The sequence below is a fragment of the Pterocles gutturalis genome, unplaced genomic scaffold (genome assembly GCF_000699245.1).
Source record: "Pterocles gutturalis isolate BGI_N339 unplaced genomic scaffold, ASM69924v1 scaffold41360, whole genome shotgun sequence".
Lineage (NCBI taxonomy): Eukaryota > Metazoa > Chordata > Aves > Pterocliformes > Pteroclidae > Pterocles > Pterocles gutturalis.
Window position 1 is genome coordinate 8,595 of NW_010144808.1, and position 13,163 is coordinate 21,757.

General features: G+C 40.5%; 1 protein-coding gene across 1 annotated transcript in view; it reads right to left on the reverse strand.

Annotated features, from left to right (window-relative positions):
* Positions 1 to 679: 679 nt before the first annotated feature.
* MAP1B (microtubule-associated protein 1B) overlaps positions 680 to 13,163 on the reverse strand; it is a 20,883-nt gene continuing 8,399 nt past the window's right edge. Inside the window, exons 3-5 of the mRNA XM_010085204.1 lie at positions 4,445 to 10,949; positions 2,069 to 2,307; positions 680 to 1,344 (exon numbers count right to left, since the gene is read on the reverse strand). Coding sequence (XP_010083506.1) covers positions 1,189 to 1,344; positions 2,069 to 2,307; positions 4,445 to 10,949 — 6,900 coding nt within the window. The 3' untranslated portion in view covers positions 680 to 1,188. The remainder of the gene's footprint in view (positions 1,345 to 2,068; positions 2,308 to 4,444; positions 10,950 to 13,163) is intronic.

Here is a 13,163-nt window from a genome sequence, read left to right on the forward strand (position 1 = left end):
GGCTCACAGGTAACCTTTTTCATCATTCTGAATGTTTCACTAAGTTTTGTAACTCTGATACTGGACACCACTCCAATCTTGCTTCCATAGTACAAAAGAAGCTTTCAAAAAAATTCTCATCTTGCCTTGCTGAGCTGTCCAGGTGCATCAATGACGCGTTCACACAAGTAACATATGTAATTCATAGCACCAAGCCATTTGACCAGTTAGATAGGTTTCTAGTACCACACATGCACACTCACACTTCTTTACTGGTGTAACTATGATCCCCAACACAGATGTTTTATAAATTTGCTGTCTCAAGAATAAAAAATAAGTGCATCGAGTTTCTTTGTACATTCAAGTCACTTTCTAAGGCAAATTGTCTACTGTATGTACTCCCAACTGCTTTGGTATTTTGCTTCAGTTAATCGACAGTGGACATGGGTGTTCAAGCATGTGGACTGGTCAGTTCTGGCTGGAGTGAGTGACTTTCCCTGGGAGCATGCCTTAGACCAACAATTCTGCATTTTGAAAGAAAGGTTTTAGACTTCTGGATGGGGTGCAGACTACATGCATATTTGGCCTATGATTGTTATGGTATGTCAGTATGCAGAGTTCAAATTAAAGTGGAAAACTGATGATGAGTGTTTAGATTTTATGTCCCTGCCTAGCCATGTTCTCTTTCTTTTTATTTTCCAGCTAAAAATTCAGTAAAAAAAAGGATCCCCCTTGCGATAGCTTAGATTTATACAAATTGAAAACTTCATTTTCATGTGAGAGCATAAGCAGACTGCAGTAAGCGACACATCTATTGCCTTGAGACAAATGCAGATCTAATTATTTATTACCTCCTCCTCCCATCCCTCTCTCTTTCTCTCTCTTTGTGTTTCCTTAGAGGGCAAATGCCTCCACCTGGCAGAAGTCAGCTGGAGTTGCTAGTTCATGGTTTCCAAATGTTCAGCGGAGATGAAACTGAATCTGCACTTTCACAGTAATTTGAACCCTACTATGGGAATAATGTTATTTCCCTTAGCAATCAGCAAAGACTTAAAAATATTAGTGACTTGCATCACTGTCACACAGTATAGCATTTGTCAGGTATTCATTCAGCAGTTGAAATAGATGGGTTGAATTTTTAGAAAAGGTGTTTTCAAACTAAAGAATTTCTGGAAACAAAGTTTAATCTTGTGGTGCATGGTCTCGTTCTTACAGTTCAATCTTGCATGCGGGAAAAGACTCATCTTGCATAACAACAGTGCTGCTGCTTGCCAAAACCATGATGTTGAGGTCCTGCTGTTTCTCATGGGTCTCTTGGTACCATTCCCTCATCACTTCTGAGTCATGGGTTGGGATTAAGGTCACCTGCAACACAAAACAGAAGTCCTGAGGAATGGACAACAGAAACAGCTTTTAAGAAACATATCTTTGTAAGAAGCCCTGACCAACAAGTATGCTTCCCTTTTGGGAAGCGTGGACCTTTATGCAGTAAATACTTGAATAAATGGATGGATAAAAGGAAATAAATAAGCACATAGTTAAGGTAAAATTACTGGAAAGAAGTAGTTTATCAAAATAAAACCTTGGTTTGTAATGTGTTCGTATGCAGCTTTCCAGAGAAGTAGCAGTCTGTAGTCTGCACTGATAGCTCTTTAGATTATAGCCAAATATTTTGTTTACTTGTTGATTATGATGGAACGGTACATGACGTTTCCAAGTGTACATGATTACCATATAAACCTGAAACATTCACTTTTCTTTGCTACTTACATGCTGCAACATTTCCAAATTTGGACCTTATATGGTATAGTAATAAGATGAAACAGCCAAATGACCCTGTAGACCAGCTCCCAACTGTTTTATTTGCCAGGCACAGGTCAGAAGGGCCAAAAATGGGAGAACATCTGAGTGCGGCGCAGCTCTGTGCTTCACTAGGGGTGTCTTCTCACATCATCAGTGAAATGAGGTGCCCAGCCTGGGGACCCCATTCCCCAGCAGCTGCCGTCCACTCCAGAGGTGCTCTGCCTTCCTATAGTTGCTTCCCAGAGAAGGTTAAAATTCCAGGTAGAGATACTAGTGAAGATCCTACCTGCATGTTAGTCTCCCACTGCGCCTTGCCCTCCAGCAGGGAGTCCAGAACAGCCCTGCTTGGCTCCTCAGCTGCAGAATCGTTCCCGCTCACCACGTAGTAGGATGACCGCACCCTCTTGAAAAACTCAACATCAACATTCTTGCTGTTGCTGTGGTTGGGAATGTACACCAGATCCAAATACACCGGAGGTCCTGGGGGCACTGCTGTAGATTTTGCCACCTTAGTATTCCCAGGTCCTTTGGAAATCAAACAACAAAAGAATATATCACAGGCTGGTTAAAAACATGCATTTATTAATTACTGTTATAATCACTGAGGTGTCACGTGTCCAATTACGGCATTACCTTCCTGCATCTAATGACATGATGTTCCAGCTTTGTTGTATCCCAGTTACAATTGTAATGGGAGGGAAAACCTGAATAACTAACTATATAATGAAATTAAAACTCAGTACCACATAACCAACATTGACTGAACCTTTCCCTCTAATATATATTACTATTATCCAACAATTACTGCACAGGGCTGTGATTACTGGATTCCTGTTCAATAAATGCTGGTATTATTTTCCAGGTTAAGAAGCACAGTTTTCCAAAAGACTCAAGTATGTATGATTATAAAATCTAGGGTCACACAGGGAGCCATGCAGATCTGAAGCCGTCCTGAGATTTGGGGTATCAGCACATAGCAAATAATGGTAGCTGTTGATATGCTCAGGCTGCCTGACAGATGCATCAGGAAGATACTACACGTGAGCAGAAAGAGGCACAAAGAGGAACTTGGGATGACAAACTTCTAAAGCAATTACTTCGCGGAACTGAGAACAAGTGTTTGTTTGCCTGACGGATCCTTATGTGCATACACAAATGAGCCACTTATCACAAACTATAGGGGGAAGCATGTACATAGTACAGTACTTGTTCTACGACGAGCTTCAGTGAAAAGAATTCAAAGTTTAAACACTCACAAAAAAAATATTGGCCAAATAAAAGCAGCTTTTGCTACACACTGGATCATGGTATGAACTGAAAATCTGGATTCAACCAGTAATTTTATCCAGATGACCACCATTTATGTTCTATTAGCCTTCTCATGTTGTTACAGAGGATGAAGCTTGGCGAACTGAGAAATGCACTCTATTTAGGGTCACATACTCTAAGACCAGCAAAGTCCATTACACTTGTCTAGTGTGTCCTGCTGTTCATCATAGGTCAATATGACAAATAAGCACCATGATATGATAAGATTTCCTAAATTAGAGAGTTTTTACTATTGGTTATGTTACAAAATCTTTTATCATCTTTTATGATAAAAAATCTGTGATGTATCTTTCTGAATTGTAGATACCAACACTGGATAAAATATTAGACATTACATTTTACATTTAAATGTCATTATGAAACAGAACCTTGTTTTTTGCTCTAGTGTATACCTGAGAAGTATGCTTTAAGGAAGAAGGTTCTCATATAGAGCTAAAGTGCTGGAGAAATGTATAATATGAGCAACTAGACTGCTGCTTTGAAACACATCTACTAACAGAGACATGCAAATGATGGTACAAGAAAGGAACGGTGGACCACTTAAAATGGGAAAGCTAAAGACAGCTGAATGCTGGTTTGTTTGTACTGAATCCTAGACCCGGTCTTTGTAAAAAAAGCTTTCAACAGAACACCAGTCCTGACAACAGCAAAATCAAAGTATCCCCCAAACACTCTCTAACAAGATCTGCCGGAAACAACAGATTAGCACAATACCTCCTTCAGTAATCTAATTCATATTTTATTACTACTTAGAATACACAACAGTCATCCAAAATGACATTAACTTTCTCTATGTTTAGTCATCACTGATGGCATAAGACTTTAACCAGATTACATGATGTACATGCTTAGCTCACAGAAAGTGTTCTTACTACTCACATAATTTTTTTAAATACTTATTTTAAAATTGATCTAGCAAAATAAAATGCGTCCAATGGCCAACCTTTGCCTCCCACAATATTAAATTGCATTGATTTATGTTAAAAGAATTGTACCTACTTGTTTCTTACAACGAATGAAGTGGTTCACTTTGCTACTGATTTCACTTCACCTACCGAGTGGTACTTTTAATACTTTAATTTTAATTAGTTGGTTTACAGTTTAGACAGCTAGTATTAAGGTCCTTATATTTTATGTACTCTCTGAGCAAATTGACACATGAAGTTTCTCAATTACAGTGAATTTCATGCATTTAAATGTGGCCTTTACATGCTGGGCTTTCTTTGGGAATTCGCTACAAACCCAATTCTCAGGAGATTGATATAAAGGCAAACTAACTTCACTGCAACAACTAAGAAAATCTTAACACTAGGGAAATGCTATCTGTCTTTACCTGTGGTTGCAGTCTTCGCTGACTTGGATGTTGTATTTGCTGCATTCTTGGTGTCCTTGTCTTTCTCTTCCGCTCGAGACTTTACTTCTGGACTAGAGATCATTTTGGTTGCCTTCTCCACAGACTCCTTCTTTTTTGGAGAAGCTGTTTTGGAAATTTTGTCTAAAGATTCCTTTATAGCTGGCTTTGGTGAAGCCACTTGTTTTGATTTACCATCACTTTTTTTAACAGGAGAAGACGACTTGGTCTTGGTACCCTGCTTTTTAGTCTTTGTCTTGTCTTTGAGGTCCTTCTTCAAAGGTTTACCTAAATTCTGATCAACAGGCAGAGCCTCTGGATCAACCATGGAAACATCAGGGTGCCTAGGGGAAGGGCTGCGATCCGCCATTGGGACAGGCGGAGGGTCAATGTGTTTGTACGTAATTGTCTTGTCTGTCGGAATGGTTTCTGACTCATCTTCTGAGTCAATGTTAGCATCTGCAGTGATGGAAGGACATTCCTCAGTCTCGGGGGGAACATCTGAATCAGTCTGAGATGGGACAGACTCGCTGACGGACGTGGGAGGGGTTTCATCACACTGCCGCCCTAGCTGCTTTCCCCCAGAAGGTGGCTGGCCTCCCCCAGGTTGAGTTAATGGCTTCTCTTGATCTTGAGAATGTTCTTCATTTGCAAACCACTCAAGGGGGTTTGGGTTGATAAATGAGGGTGAAAGTTCGGTTTTGGGATGTTTATACTCGCAAGAGGACACAAGGCATAAGTCAACATCTTGACGGGATTCAGCTAACGATTTTCCTGGAGTGAAATGTGCACTTGCTTCATAGGAATAGCTAGTAGCTTCAGGTGACCTGGTGACTCTCCCAGTTGTCTCAAATGAGTAATCTGTGGCTTCAGGAGAACTGGAGGCTTTCCCAGTTGTGTCATAGGAATAATCCATGGCCTCTGGTGACCTGGGGGTTCTCTCAGTTGTCTCATAGCAGTAGCTAATGGCTTCTCGTGACTTGGTGGTTTTCCCTGTTGTCTCATAGGAGTAACCCATAGTATCGGGTGATATGGTAGCTTTCATAATTCTCTCATAGGAATAATCTGTGGCTTCAGCTGATTTGGTGGTTTTCCCTGTTGTCTCATGGGTATAATCTGTGGCCCCAGGTGACCTGGTGGTTTTCCCACTCGCCTCATAGGAATAACCTGTGGCCTCAGGTGACATGGAGGTCTTCCCTGTTATCTCATAAGAATAATCTGTGGCCTCAGGTGACCTAGAAGTTTTCCTGGTTGTCTCATAGGAATAATCCATGGCCTGAGGTGATCTAGTAGATTTTCCAGCTGCCTCATAGGAGTAGCTAATATCTTCTGGTGACCTAGTAGTTTTTTCTGTGGCCTCATAGGAATAACTAAGTTCTTCTGGTGACCTTCTGCTTTTCTCTGAATCTTCTTTTTCTGGGCTGAGTAAAGGTTCTGGACTGTGCTTTGTTAGGTGTTCCTGGTAACCAAATGCTTTGACAGAGGACACTTGCAGTGATAACAAAGGTGTGTGACTAGCTGACATTGCTTCAGTAATTGCAGGAGATGAATCTGGAAAACTAGGAGAGTACAGAGGAGAAGATTCCCTTGGAGTTAATGGAGATAGGTCAGACTTTGGTGACAGCTTTTCTCCTAGGCTCTGCACCTTTTCTGAGGCAAAAGCAGAATGTAGTGACATATCTCTGGGTGGAACACCACCTGAAAAAGTTTCCCCTGGCAGTGGTGAAGTTACCTGGGAAGGTGTATGAACTGATGAACTCGAGGATGAAGCTTCAATTTGAGAAACTGAAATAATTTCTGAAATATCTTTCTCCTGAGAGTAAGGTGACTGCTCCACAGGGGAAATCTTCCGTGCAAAAGCAGGCTCAGGTATATCTGAAGGGCTATAATCTACTTCTGTTGGTCCATTTTCAGCTATGTGGTGTACACTAGTGCCTACAGTACGATATTCTGGAGATTGCCTACTAAAGTCCATTGCTAAAGACTGCTCAGGGGACTCCTGACCAAATTCTACTGATACAGTTGACTGCTCAGGATATCTGTGATCATGCACTGTTGTACTTGCTTTTGTGGTCTTAAGTGAAAAATCTGGTGGAGAAATTGACATAGGCCTTGGGTACTCTTCCTTAGATGGAGACATTTCTGTTTCCTGAAAAGTTGTTGGTGTTTGTACAACTGACACAGAAAGGGAATCATCAACTTCAGTAGAGTGGGGAGATCCAACCTCGGCATGCAAAGAAGGGGATACATCATCAGTAGTTGGTTCTGGAAATGAACTAGTAGCAACAGATGCTGTAGAGACAGAGGCTACACCTTCTATATGGGAATAGGTGTCTTCTGCCACAACCTCATCAACAGGAGTTGCAGACTTGTCAGAAACCGTGCCTTCAGAAATTGACATTTTCGTATCTTCTTTTAAAGAACCAAACTGACTGGTATCTATTTGAGTAGGTGAGAGATCACCTGCTAACTTACGATCATCCAAGACCAGTGAGGACTGGGAGCTGCTGGGTTCTGTATCCTCCATTTTCCTTTCTAGGCTGAAGCCTTCCTTAATTACCATAAACTCCATACTTTTTTCATCTTGTTTTTCTTGGAAAAGGCCCACAGAGCTGGCTTCAGAAGCTGGGCTCATCTGAACAGGTGATTTTTCTTTCCCAGGTTTCCCCTCAGAAGGACTTCCGTAATCTCTGGTGGGAGACTTTAAATCAGCACTCAAAAATGTATCATAAGTGGTCTCTGAACCTATCAGTGGTGGACTCCGTAGAGGGGAGAGAACCTTTTCAATAGGAGATTCTGAATCTGGCACAGGTTCATCCATAGGGCTTATTCTGAGTTTTGCAGACTCATCTTTGACTTCACTGAATTCAAAGCTAACAGGAGCTTCTGTTGACTTTTCACTGGTTTCAGAGGGAAGCTGACTGGACTTTTCATCAGTGGGAGACTGATAATAAGGTGTGTGACCAGCACTACCAGCAGCAGACTGTGAGGGAGATGCTACTTCTAATGTTTTATCTTCAGGGCTTGCACAGTGCTCTTCAGCAACTTCTTGATGTACATCAGGCAATGTAGCAACAGTGACAGGCTCAGACGAGACCTTGATCTCATTGGGAGTGAGTGAAAAGTTCACACTACGTTCACTCAGTGGTGTTTTGGCAACAGGTGACGGAGGGGACAAACTGGCAGCTGGACTCTTTGCTGGACTATGTCTTCCACCAACATCTTCTTGATAGGGTTCTTTGATTTCTAATTTGGCAGTGCCTTGAATTTCACTTTCTTTTTGTCGGTATATATCTTGGAATGCAGATTTGCAGAATTTGTCTTCCTCTAATGAAGAAGGTGGTGAGATGGTGGAAGCTGAGGCATTATAGTCTTTACCTTCTGTGGCCTCTGTTTTGGATCCTTCAGATAACCCATTAAAAGCATCTGGAAGTGGAGAAAGTTTAGGTCTGCCAAACTCTTGAGAGTACAGTGATGTCTCATACTTGGTAATATTCACATACTCCTGAGAGGGTGACTCGCTTTCCTCATTGTTAGTTTCATCACTCATGACATCTCGGGGTGTCGACATTTCATCCATTGGAGTGGGTTCACTGGATATTTCAATAGTAGACTGTGTGTAACCTGAGGTAGCAGTGAACTCTTCAGGTTGATCTTCTCTATTTTCTTCATCAGAAACAGTGGCTTCACTTTCTGAACCACCAGGTAATGTCTCATCATGGATAGAAGAGGCTGGTTCTGCTGCTGGAGACTGAGGCTCTGAGCGTTTTGTTGGTGTAATTATGAGTAGGCCATATTTGTCTTCAACTTCACCAGCTTCTGCAGCTTTGTCTGCAACAGCCATCACATAATCTTCTTCAGCTTCTATTTTTTCAGTTTCCTCTTCACCTCTGATGTCTTCCGCTTTGTCTTCCTCATCTTCTTCAGTCTCTTCAGTTTCTGCCTTTTCTATTGCTTCTTCCCTGTCTTCCTCAGCCCGTTCATCTGATGTCTCATAATCTGCCTTTTCAATATACTTCTCATCTTTAACGTTAGCATCTGCTTCAGCCATTATTTCTTCTGAGGTCTCTTCAAATTTTAGTGATTCATCCATATATGATTTTGCAGTGTCCAGCGGTGTCTTTTCTTCCTCATCTTCACCTCGTTCTTCAGCTTCTTCTGTCTCTGCCTTTTCCTCATAATCTCCTGCTTCAGATGATTCTTCCAAGCCAGTTCCTTCATCTTCAAACTTTTCATTGTCATCAACCCTGTGCTTCACCACAGCTTCCAATTCTTCAGGTGTCTGTTCACACTCACCCTCAGCTTCTGTGGTAGTTATACCTTCATCAGAGGACTCAGCAGGTCCTTCATTATCTAATTTTTCTTTTTGTACTTCCAAGGCCTCTTTTTGTACTGTGCCAGTGACTTTCAGTTCATCCTCTATAAGTGCAACTTGAGGTTTTGCTTCTTTTATTGTTTCTACTTCTTCAGCTTTTAATTCCTCAAAATCCTTTGTTAAATCCTCTGGTGAAGACATAAGGGATCTCTCCACTTCAAGTTCCTGTCCACTGGATGTAATTTCTGCAGCTGCTACAGCTGCTACAGCTGTGGCAGTGGCTCCGACTGCCGCAAGGGCAGCTTGTGCTCCACTGACTTTTATGTCCTTTTTCACAGTCTTAACTTTTCCTTTTTCCTTTGGCTTTCCAGCAGGTACTGCTTCTTTTTTAGCAGGTTCCTCCTTCTTTTGTGGTTTTGGCTTTGCTGCTGGCTTTTTGGCTTCACTCGAAGGAGTAGCTGTCTTCTTCGTTTCTTTAGGAACCTTTTTAATGTCCTTTTTGGCTTCTTTTTCTTCCTTCTTAATGTCCTTCTTCTCTTCTTTTTTAGCTTCTTTTTTGGCTTCTTTTGATGGAGTTTCTTTCTTTCCTTCCTTCTTAGTTTCCTTCTCTTCCTTTTTTACCTCTTTTTTAACTTCTTTCTTGATATCTTCTTTTTTGGGTTTTTCTTCTTTTTTGATGGGTGTTTTCTCCTCTTTTTTAGAAACCTCCTTCTTTGGTTTTTCTTTTTCCTCCTTCTTTTCCTCAGCTTTTGCTTTGACTTCCTTTTTCACTGGCTTCTCCTTTGACACTTTTGGTTTTACATCTGTAGTTTGTTTTTCAGGAGTTTCAGATTTTACTAATTGTTCTTCTTTAATTGTTATGTCTTTTTCCACCACTGTAGGTTTGGTTTCCACTTTTGCTGGTTTCTCTTTTTTAACTGGACCTTTTTCTTTGCTTTCTAACTTCTGAGGCTTTTCCGGTGTTGGACTAGGCTTTGCAGGCTCTGGTGTTTCTTCTTTAGATTCTTTTCTGAAAGGCTTGCTTGGTGGTGTCTTTGCAGTAGGCTTGAGACTCTCCTTGCTGTCTGTTCGTTGTTTCAACTTTGCTTGTTTCACAGCCGGACTAGCAGTGTTCCCAGTTAGGTCTTTTTGTGTAACCACTGGCTGTTTAAGGAAGTCTAAGTGTTTGAGTTTTTCTAGTCCTTCTAGAATATTATATTGGGTGCTGTTTCCAGGAAACAGAACTCTGATTATTTTTTCTGCAGGATTAGCTGGATGCCACACAATCAGGGATGAGACAGAGGTGAAGTAGGATAGTGGAATGTCTAGTTCTTGGCCATTTGGTAGCAGGAAGTCAGCTTTATCTTTGTTAGTACCACTCCACTGCTGCATGAAATATTGCATTTCTTTGCTGTTTTTGACAGGATTAAGCACATACATCTCAAGTTTGCCAACTCCCATTTTCTCAAATAAAACGATGGGGTCAATGGTATTACCCATATTTCTGGAAAGAGGTTCTGGTTTCATAGACAATTTGTTTAAATACTGGAGAGTAAAACAAGCTTCCTCTACACTCCTTTTTACTCTAAAGTTAGGATCCAGGTTCTTCAGGTTCTCAGGTACGTTAAGGAATACAACTCCCAAATCAGGTGAAATCAGATTTTTCATCCAGTCACTGTTGGTAGTAGACCCTTGGGACTGTTCCTCTTCTAGTTCAGCTATCTTTCGCTGAAGCATACTATTGATTCCTGGCAGGTTGTCATCTCCAATGTGAGTGAGAAGAATGGAATCTACCCTGTCCAAGTGCCGGATGAGTTTCCAAAAGCAAGATTTTCTTTCTGATCCTCCATTGATAAGCATGTTGAATCCATTCACTGCAAACAGTGCAGAGTCTCCTCTTCCCCCTGGGAAAATGTAACAGCAGGGTTTGGAGAGTTTCAAGAAGCCTCCTGAGGTTGGAGGTTCCAGAATGTCAAAAGGTGATGGCACTTCTACTGATTCTGACAGATACTCTGTAAATTCAGAGAGTCCTTCCATTTCAGGCAATATGGAAGCTGAGTTGAGTTTAATATTAATAAAGTCTTGAAGGTTGTGTCTGTCAAGGTTGGAATTTTTCCAGTCCCCTTCCTCAGGGCAGAAAAGAGTTAGGCTGGCTTTGTTGGCAGGGTGTGTGGTGCTCAATAATTCACCAATCTACGGTTGTAAAACAAAAACACAGGAAGATGCATGTAAATTCATTTCTTAATGACAATTAATGTCAGAACATATTTCCTGATCAGATAAATAAAACCTTTTTAATTTGCTTCTGCACTAGTGAGTACTTGTCATAGAAGCTAAAGGAGCCTGTTACCACTATTAGTTTACTGCTGTATGTTTTTAAATACAAAAAAGGACTTTATTCCTGATCCCTATCACCCAAAGGATGACAGTACCCAAAGGTTCCTCCTCCCCTCTTCCATCCTTTATATAAGGATGGTATAAGCTTTTATACTGAGAGGGTATGAGGACTATGAGAGGCTAATGCTTCCAGAGCTGCCACTATCTCTGCCATTGGCTCACGAGTGTCCCTGCTGCCCCAGTCCATTCAGAAGAGCCAGCCAAATATCTAAGGGACAAAACACATCTTCTTAACAGGCAAAGAGTAACTGCAACCCAGAGGAGGCTAGCATCATCCCAGGGGCAGCTGCCTTCCTCACCCCTTCTCTCATGCGATATAGTCTACCACACCATTGTTACCGCAATTCTTTCTGCAGGCTGGCTCCTGAAAAGCCAGTACTGCTCCCAGATTAGCACAACTGACTACATGAGAGTTTTCCAGAACACTAAGAAATTAATTATTGCTTCAGAAATACAAACAGCTACAAGTTTTGTTTTTCTGAGACTAAAGTACAGGGCTAAAGAAAGAGACAGAAAAAAAGTCTTAGGGTTAAAAATGCTCTTAAAAATGCTCTTGTCAATAGTTTGATTTTAAAATCATGGACCACAAAATCTGAAATCTAGAATAACTCCATTAACTTGGACATTATTTGTTAACATGCTAGTACCAAAACCAGCTGCTGAAATAAAGGCACAGAAAACAGTAAGTTCTATGCCATAGAATGAAGAGCTGTTGTTCTGTTCCAGTCTGAACTAAAAAACACAATTTGACAATACCAGATTAGTAGACAAACAAACATGAAAAAGTATTACGTATTTTATACCTTCTCTCAGTTCCACAGACACTTTCATTTGACTTTTTTTTTTTTTTTTTTTACTCACAATTAGGTTAAAATGTAACCCATTTCTGTTCTATTTTCTCTTAATAAAGAGACCACAAAATTATGTAAACTTCTTCTTTAAAGCAGTAATTCAGACATAAAATATCAGTGCAAAATATTCCAGCACATCATTGCACAAAATACCACATTCTTTGCAGAGATTAGACTGTCAGTTCAAGCTGTAAGAAGAGTTTTCATGAAGATGATATAGATTATGGTACAGAATTTGAAAGTCTTAGACCACAAGCTGAATCAGCAGAAGAAATTAATGTATAAAAAATTAATGATGTTCAATTGCATCAGATCTCTTTGGGCCTCCATGTGTGTATGCCTCACTTCTTTCTTTGTGTTACATAACTTATTTTCAGCATTTACCAAAAATAAAACTCATCAAAGATGCAGTGGCTGTTTTCCAAAGAAAAAATAATCCAAACAATACCTAAATAAAGAAGAAAATAAATATTTTCTACCTTCCTTTGTCAGCCTTACTTAGTATCCAAATCATTTGACAGGAGTATAAATAAATCTCACCCATATGTCAGACATGGCTTTGCCTGAAAAGGAGCAAAGGAAAAAACAAAGCAAAACATAATACAAGGAATAAAAGGCTGAAAAGGTTGAAGGATAAGGAAAATGGGAAAACCATTCCTGTTGTTTATTGCAGAAATAAGAAAAGAGGGGCAGCACAGACCACAGCTCTAAAATGGACTTAGGATCTCATGTGTACTCTGTATGCTGTGTCTGTGATCAGGGCTGAGAACACATTATTAGGGAGAGACAAAAGTAGTAAATGATCACTTTCTCTGGAGGAATAAATCCAAGTCTGTTGCACACATAAGGACATAACTTGAGCACAGACTGTTTCTCATATAAGGCCAATTTTCTAGCTAGATAAAAAAAGTCATATGGTAATACACTGAGCTAATTAATATACTGGGTCAAAGTTTGGGGTTAGTCCTCCCCAGTTTAGATCACAGCGTATTTGGATTTCTGCTTCATACTCCTAAATTCTGACTTTCTTTACTCCTACAAGTTGGCACACATAATGCAGACAGTGTTAACTCACTGGCAGCAGAAGCCAAACAAAAATTGAAGACAAATTATTCCAGACATAGATCACATCTGTTAGGAGGAGCAAGTTCAGGAATGC